This window comes from Barbus barbus, assembly GCF_936440315.1.
Source record: "Barbus barbus genome assembly, chromosome: 2".
Classification (NCBI taxonomy): domain Eukaryota; kingdom Metazoa; phylum Chordata; class Actinopteri; order Cypriniformes; family Cyprinidae; genus Barbus; species Barbus barbus.
Window position 1 is genome coordinate 20634294 of NC_136730.1, and position 10275 is coordinate 20644568.

Sequence of the window (10275 nt, forward strand, 5' to 3'; positions counted from 1 at the left end):
ATTTTGACATTCATTTTCATTTTTGCACCAGACATATATATCGGTTCAATATATCGGTTATCGGTCTACTTGGTCTGTAATAATCGGTATCGGCATCGGCCCTGAAAAACACATATCGGTCGACCCCTAATTCTCATGACTAAAGGCTGGAATATGCTATATGTCTTTTACCCTGAATTCACTCATTCAGAGGATATAAAACATGTTTTATATTTTTAGCCAATTTAGGACACATATTGTTTTCTGTATTTGTCGTGCACCTGTTTTGCATATGTTGCATCAGTTGTGATTAATATAAATTTTGTATATTGTATTCCAGCCTTAATATGGATTAATACAGAAATAAGCCAAGCAGCTATAATGAAAATGTATTAAAATGATCACTCTGCCAAGGACAATTGTTATATTTGCCATTTAACTTATAAATTATTTATAATCCATTTGATGTGCAGTCACATATGTTGTACCACTTCTGACAACATTTTTTTTTTTTTTTTTTTTTTTTCCCTATATTTCTTTCTGTTATATTTCAGAGGCTGGAGCAGCTGACCAGCCATTGTGAGGATGCTGTGAACCTGCTTCAGAACACCATAGGCAACCTGGAGTCCACAGTGCTGCCACCTACAGCAGAGGTACTGCAACAGTTAATACAATACTTTTCTAAAAGCAGCTCAGCTGAGCAGTCTCACAGAAAACGCTTTGTCCTAGCCCTGTCCAGAATGAGAGTGCTGTATATGTATATATTTTGGCAGGCTCTTTTATCTAAAGCAGCTTGTATTAAAGGTATACATTTTTTTCAGTTCTTGCATTACCTATGTACCGAACCCAAGGTGTTTCTATGCTCTGTTGTTTGAGGAATATATATTGTGGGTACTTTGTCTGTGATCCACTGTGATCTACTGAAGGGCATCACCATGGCACTAAAATCTTCTATTCTGAGTCTGAGAGACTTCTATTCTATTTCCATGAAGTAGAGCAGTGGGACTGGTCTCCAGTTACGGTGATTTAAAGACTGTTCTATTTAGAAGAGATGTCTAGTTTTGAAAAATAGACTTCAGTTTGTGTGTGGTTGGGGTTAGTGTGTCAAGGCTTTGACTGAGTTGACCTCTGGCTGTCAGAGGAGGTCACAAAGGACCTTTTTATCCACAGGCTTCTGGGGAAAAACAGGGCCTCAGGAGAAATAATGATCTCCCAGAGGAGTGTTTATCTGAAGCCATCTTTAAAATCACTTACCAAGGGTTTATTTGAAGAGTAGAGTGGAGAGGCAGAAAGGGTCCGGTGGTTGAGGGTATGGATATCTGCTTGACTTTGTCCTGAATGCTAAAACAGCCCCTCTTGTTGAAGCAGTGATGCTTAGATCTCGGCCTGTGCTCTCATTTCTCAGCCCTTTCTCCTTTCTCTTCTGTTCCTCCGTTAATCTGAATGTGTGCCCTCTTCTTTTTTCATGTCTTTTCACTGTAATTCTGAGATATTTTCTCCCTGTATTTTCACATAAACCTCACATACGTTCAGTTTTTCATCCGTTTAATAGTTCATTATACAGTGTCTATGAAGAGTTTTAAAGCAGTACTGTAAACAAAACTGCAAATAGACTTTAAAACAGAAACATCCACTGACATTTGTAATTCATGTAATTGCTCTACAGTTTCATTCCACTTCACACACACTAATTAGGGTATAGACGTAAGATAGTAAAATGAGCTTTTTATCACTTTGAGTACTTTTCAAATTCACTTTAAAAAGGCTTTAGTTAAGGTCCCTGTGGTTATTGAGTATAATATAACCTTTTCTTGTTAGCGCCTTATAGACTTGGCATAGTGTGGTCAGACCACCGTCTGCATCATTGGGTAGGTATTATGGATGCTTTTCTGGGTGGTACACACACAAATAGATTCATACACCCCCAAAAAAGTATCACACCCCAAACACTATTACAGACCATTTTTTTGTCTGACGTTTTGCTAATTTATATCCCTTGTTTGCTAACAAGAACCACTTTCAGAAGTGGTTTCAGTACATACAGTACATTTGTCGGGGAATTTTCAAAAACATAAAGGTGTGCCAAGTAATGTGAACCATTTTAAACATTTTACACCTGAAAATATCAAAAAAGTATCAATACTTGTGATGACTATGTTTAAGATCATGTACACTACCGTTCAAGTTCAAGTTTTTTTGTTGTTGTTTTAAAGATTATTCAGCAAGGATGCATTAAATTGATCAAAAGTGACAACGCAGTTTAAATTCTAATAATAATAATATCTAAGTACTTTTTTTTTTTTTTGCTTTCTACTCGTTTAAAGAATCCTGAAAAAAATGTATCTTGGTTTCTGCAAAAATATTAACCTGCACAACTGTTTTCAACATTGATAAGTAATAATAAGAAATGATTCTCAAGCACCAAATTAGCATATTAAAAATGATTTCTGAAGGATTATGTGACACTGAAGACTGGAGCCACTGAAATTTCAGTTTTGCCATTGCAGGAATAAATTACATTTTAAAGGGTAGTTTAAAATTGTAGTAATATTTCACAATAATACCGATCCCTATCTTTTGAATGCTAGTGTACACTTACACAGGATGACTCCAGTCATATTAGTGGCCTAAAAAAAAAGGTTCACCCCTTCATCGGGTCTGTTGTGTTGAAATCAGATGACCAGCCAACTTAGTCTTATGTAATAAGCAACTTATGCTTACTGACAAATACACCTCCTGTGTGCATTTCTACAGAATATTTTGATAATCATTATGCTGTATTTACACCAAAGGGGATCAGTATATAAAGTGCATGACACACTTTTTTTTTTTATTGTTGTTAAGAAAGACTAAAAACAGTGGTATTAGATGAAGGTGGTGTAGATATCATCTAATGAATAATAATGCCTGTGTGCGTGAGAGTGTGTACAGGTAATGTGTGCTGCTCCAGAAACCGCAGGTATTAATCTCCATGTCGATGGAGTTTGTGAGACAGGGACATAATGATGGGGTGTGTGTTTGTGCTGGAGAATAGACAGACATTACTCAGTGAGAACAGTAGATGTGTATATGTAATAATAAGGTGTATGGGAATCTGTGGAGCTGTAGAGGAGTGTCTGTGTTTTATAGTAACGAATGTGTGTTTGTATGTTTGTAGGAGGCACAGATCTTATTGTGTAGGTACAGAGAGTTGATGAGGACTGTTCTGGAGGACAGCAGGTTGGTGCGGCTACAGCTGGAGGGAGGAGCTGCTCTGTCCCGGTTGCGAAAAGAGGAGACCAGTGTCAGTCTGACAGAGGACTACAGGTGAGAAAATATCATACAGACACCTTTAACCTACTGCACACATCACAAAAGTTAGGCAACTTAATTATGCTGTCAAAAGGCAACATGTTTTGGTCAAAGGCAGCATGACGTCCTTTGTAGAAAAGGCAATTCCAGAATACATTCTAGCAAGCGCACTGAAAAAAATATATACATTAAATGCAAGAGGAATACTTATACATTGATCAGAAATACGATAAAAACTGTATTTTTTTTATTCCTAAGTTGGCAAAGCTGAATTTTAGCAGCCATTACTTCATGCATCCTTACGGAACAAAAGCATTATTTCAAAAATAAAGATAGTGTACAGGTATTTATAAAAAGAGTGACTATAAATGACTGTTTTACATAAAGTTTGTATGTAATATGCATTCTCATTATGAAAGTCCTTTTCATATAATCAATTGAAAATTGATTAATGTGAGTTCCTGCCTATGTAGAACATTACAAACGAGCCACCAATGAAGTACCAGTAAGGATGCAGCCTAAATAGGTTAACTAGGTTTTGGAACAAAGTTGTACAATTATGAGAGACATGAGAAGAATGACAAACAAGAGAGGGATAATGAGAGACAAAAAAGTGTTGAGAGCGTGGGAGAGCATGTTCAGACCTCTGATGATCAGGGCTGGGTTCAGCTCGAGGTTGAGGGAGTGTGAATGTTATTTCCCCTATCTGAGCCAAGAGAAATGTCTTTATCTGCACACAATCATTTCATCCTGAAACATACACACATAATCTCAGAGCTAAACAGACACCAGTATGCGCATGTGTCTGTCTCTGATAACAGTATGGTTTGGATGCAGCAGAGCTCTGGTGCTGCTTCCTGTTTGACTTTGCTTAAAACACATAGGCATGTCTGCACTGGCTTACTCGAGCACACTTTCAAAGCCTCCTGCTCAGACACTAACACTCAAGCTTGGTGTTTGTGAGGGTCTCTGCTGATAAAGACCCGTTGGGTTGCTCATTGAGAGGGAAGGTTTGAATTTAGGTTTCCCACAGTCTTCATCTACTTATTAAAAATGCAAGAGGCAAGAATCTAAGCCAGCCTCTCTGATTCTGTAACCTGATTTATTGTCAGCCTTGTCATCTCCTTCCCTTTTGTGCCTTTCATATTAGGTGAAATTATAGTTTATAGGCTGTGCATGTACTTCAAGTTGCTCATTTGCTGTCTAACGAATGCCAAAATGAAACCTTAGCTGTCTGAGCTGCTCACACACAAACGCATCAGCTGGATGCTGACAGACACACAAAGGGCTCAATCTGACAGGTGTGACTGAGTCTAAAGTGCTTGACAATAGTGAACAAATCCAGCCCTTTTTCTGTCTTCATGACACTGACTTCTTCCCTCACACATAATCCCTCTCAGTCTAGACTTTGTCTTTTTAACGCTTCCTTTGGATACAAAAGGGGAACTATGACCCCATGCTTTTTTTTTTTTATTGACTGGAATGATTATGATGTTACTCACCGGTGGTCCTCCAACCTGCTGATTTTTGTTTCAAATATACATAAATAGGAACATTTATCTTGTTTATTCCTCTTTTTTTCCTCTCTATAGTCCTTCTCAAACTGTATAATATATATAGTATTAATAGTAATAAGAATAATAATCAAAATAATGTCACCATTAATCCCTATTAAAAATATATATATTATTAGAAACTATAACATTTAGTTTAATAACAATAATACTTGGCTATATTTTTATTAGTGCTTATTGTTGTGTATTATTTCTAATTATTAGTAGTATATTATAACATTTAATTCAATTAAATAATTTATAAAACAGCAAATTAGTCACAAATGTGTTTATTCATTTCGTCTCTACCAAACACAATTATTCAACATGCTATGAATGCTTCATGGAGCTTATAATGAAGGCTTCTGATTTTTCATAAATCCTTAGACTCTTATCTCTCTCACTCACTCTTTTGTTATTCTCTTTTGCTGGAATGTCTTTGATATCTCCTGCATGCTGTAATAGCCCGTGTTTGCTCTGGGTGTGTGCTGTGAATAATGGGTGGGTTTTGGACTGATTCTGAGGTCACTAGTTTGCCTCTCATTGTGTGTAATACTCAGATTGTTCTAACACTGAACTTGCATCAACCGAATCCCTAAAGTTCACCCCAAATTAAAATTCAATTATCATTTACTTTCCAACCCGTTTTAACTTTTCTTTTTCTGTGGAACTCTGTCGCAGCTCTATTTCACACACTGATATTGAATAGAAACTAGGGCTGTCAAACTCCAAACATTAAAATAACTTTTGACTTTCATTTTAAAATGCTAATATGTGTATCTAACAGCAGGGGGCACAGTTCAGTATGGCTGTGTTGTTGTGCATGTGCCACATGTCTGTCTGCATTACTGAGTCTTACTTGCTTTGATAAGTATTTTGGCCGTCAAATGGGAATTTGGCACTCTTCAAAATAGTTCTATATTCTAATATTGACATTGGTGTTGTTTGGATCAAAGAGAGGATCACTCTTTGGCTAAGTTAGTTGGCATATTGTTGAGGGGAAGTGTTGGACAAATGTTTGACTCGAGCACAATACAGTATTGTGTAAGTGAACTACAGTAGTGATGAAATCATCCAGTAGACATCAGCCTCTGCTGCTGTGCACAGTGTGCTCTGTCAGTATGTATCACAATGCTGGCAATTCACACACACAGATACACTAAATGCATTTTTACTTCAATTTTTTTTTTCTCGCAATTTAAAGAAACACATTTCCACACATACTATTTGTACAGCATCACTGTATACATTCAGTGACATAGTTGACATAGTTTCTCTCATTTATAGTCTTTTTCTTTTCGCATACAACACACACACACACACACACACAAACTCTTGCTCTGCTCAATACTGTCTCCCATTGCCAGACCGTTCAGTAAAACGAACTTGCACATCTAATTACATTCAAAATCTAAAAGCCCGGCCCAATCAATACGACCTGTAAGGCTGTCTTAGCCAATGAGACGAGAGTTCTACAAGAGTGTCTCAGCCAATGAGATTTGAGTCCTGCAGTCAGTGTTTTCTCCAAGCTCAGATGCTTGGAGTTTCTCTCAGGGATTAGAAACAAGCTCAAGACAATATGTAGACTACATTTAATAACTAAAGAAATCCTGTTTGTGTGTGTGTGTTTTAGAGATGCCATCGAGTGTGCAGGCTGTCTTTACAACCAAGTGGACGAGTTGGTTCACAGACTGGTGATGCTGTCCAACAAATGCACACAGGAACTGGAATTCATAATGGAGTTTAAGACTCTGGAAGAGGGATTCAGAGAGGTGAGGACTAAAGTTTTTCACTTTCTATTATGAACTGTATTCATTACAGATGATAATAACAGCTGTGTATGAGACTCAGCAAGTGGTTACCTATTCTTTCCTGTGTCATACATTATATTAAATATTATGCCTCATATTCAACCACAGGTTCAATGTGTATTCATAAAGACTAAGAACTGCACACAAGCACACTGACTCACAAACAGCCTTACTAAGCTACACACTGACCTGGTGATTTACTCTTCTAATTGTTTGAATGGATGATGCCCAGCAGGCATAAAGAGGGGAAAAAATCCTCTTGGCAAAGTTATAGTGGAAGCTGCTGAAACAGATTAGCCAAGCATACACACACATTCATGCACATCATGAGAAAGTGTAATCTAGCACCATAGCATCTGTATCAGATGACAGACACGTGAAGGATGTGTTTGTGTGCTTATGTTTCAGTCTACTGTCAAAGTCTACTCTCACAGAGAATGACGAGCATAAATAAGTGTCGTTCTGGGTGAAACTAACAGAGTGAAGCTGGACTGTTGCAGGAATAACTGTTTGTATGTATATGTTGTCTCTTAGGTGAGTCAGTGGATAGAAGAAGTGGGCGAGACTCGCCTGCAGACACTGAGTGAGCTGGAAGATTCCTTGGAGCAGTTACATCATAAACAGACTGTCTTCAGAGAATTTTACACAGCTGCATATGTATGTCAACTCTTATTAAACTTGTTTTACATAGCGCTTTTTACCCCCTGCCACAGTGTCTGTATGTTGTTTCTTTTTTTTTTGTCCGTAGTTCTCATATTTTCTCAACAAATGTCTTATGATGTTTTTATTTGAACTGAGAGGTAATATTTTACAGCAGGTGTCAAACATTTGCTTTATTATGGCAACATGAGCTTCAAGAGCATTTGTAACTGTTCAAATGTAGTCACCTCAGTCGCACCCTCTGTTTTCATACCAGTTCACTGTGTAATTCTGGGTGTGTGTGTGTGTTCAGGAGCACTGTAAGAGTGGAGAAGCTCTCCTTAAGCGCTTAGAGAAGTGGGAAGACGTCTCTTCTGCAGAGCTGCAGGTGTACGAGGTGAAAGTACGCTCATTCTGGGTCCATCTACATGATTTCTCCCAGCGAGTAGAAGAAACCAAGGATAAAATTGACAAGACTGTTCGACTCTATGAGTTCTTTGACAAGGTGAGTGGTCATTAGTTGCTCATAATTTGAACCCCACTGGAGTTCTCTGCCTTTCTGTTTTTATTTTTCCAACTTAGGCTCACTTTTTACGTTTTTAATTTTTTACATTACATTATTTGTTGTGCTACTGGTATAGAGCTTGAACACCCTTTAGCTGTATTCTCTCTGTAATTGCATTGTAGTGTGTGAGAAGTGGTAAGAAGTTTTAGAAGATTTTAAGATTTGTTAGAGATGATTTGTTAAAAATGTTGTTCGTTGTCAGATTTCTTTTAGAAATAGATTAGTTCACCAAGAAATTAGAATTTACTCATCATTTACTCACCATCATATAGTTCCAAGTCTGTATGACCGACTTTCTTCCGTGGAACACAAAAGAAGAGCAGTGTTTTTTTTCCTTCATACAAAAAAAGTCACTGGGGTGCAATGTTGTTTGGACCTCCATTTAGTTTGAAAATATCTTGTGTTGTGTTCAATCATACAGTCATACAAGTTTGGAATGACATGAGGGTGAGTAAGTGATGAAAGAATTTACATTTTTGGGTGACCTATCCCTTTAATTATATGTACTAGATTGTTTGAGGCTTTACTAGGTATTGGTTTGGTGAATAATAAGAGATTACTCAGTGTTCCAGTACTGCTTTCTAATTATAAGGTGTGTAAATTGCTCAGAATTATTACCTTGATACATAAATCCATCAATTTGTGATCATTCTAACCTGTCTCACTAGTGAAGTTTAGTCAGTGTAGATGTGCACCAGCGGTCTTCCACTCTTCAATGCATATTTGTTTGGCCAGATATAATTCATTATTTATATAAATTTTGCACTTCTATTTTCTTTTGCTGTATTATTCCCTGATTTTTCTTTTTTATATATTGTTTTTGTCATATCTTAAGTCATATCATAGGTTGTTCTTACAGAACACGTTTCTTCTTTTCTGAAAAATGAACGTGGCTTCAGTTAATTTCATTTAGTTTCAAAATTTTGTTAAGTCTAAATGCAGTTTCCCTATAATTAAGTGGGATCGACGACCTCCTAAGTAGCTCTGGCGACCCCTGGTGGGGGTCATGACCCCCAGGTTGTGAAACCTTGTCTTGTGTCCTCTAGTGCTTAAGAGTGAACAGTTGAACAGTTTTTCATTTTAATTCGATTTTAGTTTTCTGTTGTTTAACTAAACTGTTATCTTCCTATAGTCAGAAGACATAACCATTATAGTCAGAGACTTTTGCAAATGAAAGCCTGTCCCACCTTGCTCATCTTTTTCCCAACCAGTGATAAATTGATATCAAAGTTTTGGGTTAGAGGATTTAAATGGACTTTTTCATGTATTTTTCCATCAGACTCTAGTTTCTCTGAAGAAAATACAGTGTTTCTAAAGCACCAGCTATTACGGAAATCCCTGACTGTCAGTGATGTCTGGCAAACAAACACATTCACATTCACACGCACACAAACACACACGCACGATTGTCTCTGTGATCAGACCATTGTGTTTTTCCTCTGCAGTGACACTGGCTGAGTGTTGTACGCTTCAGCCTGTCTTCAGTGTTTCCCCCTGAGCCCCAGCAGGGACAGATGGTCCAGTTGGCTTACCGCTATCAGATTTTATCATAATCATAGTGCTCTTTACTGACTCATCAGATCATCCAAACATAGACCCTTTGCCCTGTTAGTGTATTTGTGTATTAATCAAAGTTTTTGCTGGCTTAGTTTACATACAACTGCCTGTTACTAGATCAGTCTCTGACGAAGCACGCATTTATCCTCTTTAGTCTTCAGCACTGCAGTGTCGTTGTGTTAAGATGCGCGATTACACTTGTGGAACTCACTGGCGTCATCTGACTGGCTTACATGAATGCTTATTCACGCCACCTTTCCTTTCACACCCATTCCTGGGCATGTCATTTCATGCTTTTGATTAGACTAATGAATTCAACCACATTAGTGGTTGTGTATACATGATATAAAATTATACAGGCGTTGTGTGAGCATTATATGCATATGGGTGTGTGATCTTCTCTGTCTTGTTTTTCTGTAAGTGGCCACACTTGGATTTGTCTTCGATGACAGATTGGCTCATCCCAGATTTAGAAACTGACTGTTTGAATGTGTTGCCTACCAACCGATCCGAACACGGCTGATGAGCCGGCCAGTGTGGATTGTGGTCATCAAACACAAGGGATATGCTGACAGCTGAGGCTGAGCGAAACCACAGGACTCTGTTCATACAACATGAATGAATGAATGACTGAGAAATGTTTCTGTTGTCTCAGAAAACATGAAAAATCATACAATTGTAAAATTGTGATTTTTCATTCATGGTAAAGTCATGGGAATTTAGAAAATCTTAAAACATTATGGAAATATCTGTAGCAAATGTAAAACTTTTCTGTAGTAAATGGAAATCTAGTTTTGCTCTAAAATATAACACTCCTGTTCAAAAGTTTGGGGTCAGTACAAACTTTGTGTTTTTTGAAAGAAGTTTCTCTTGTTCGCCA

General features: G+C 37.5%; 1 protein-coding gene across 1 annotated transcript in view; it reads left to right on the top strand.

Moving 5' to 3' along the window:
* The window catches only part of LOC306843373 (uncharacterized protein), a 70876-nt gene that overhangs the window by 34217 nt on the left and 26384 nt on the right, over positions 1-10275 (top strand). The window contains exons 9-13 of the mRNA XM_079374823.1: positions 534-632; positions 3137-3285; positions 6457-6595; positions 7169-7291; positions 7587-7778. Of these exons, the coding sequence (XP_079230949.1) occupies positions 534-632; positions 3137-3285; positions 6457-6595; positions 7169-7291; positions 7587-7778 (702 nt within the window). The remainder of the gene's footprint in view (positions 1-533; positions 633-3136; positions 3286-6456; positions 6596-7168; positions 7292-7586; positions 7779-10275) is intronic.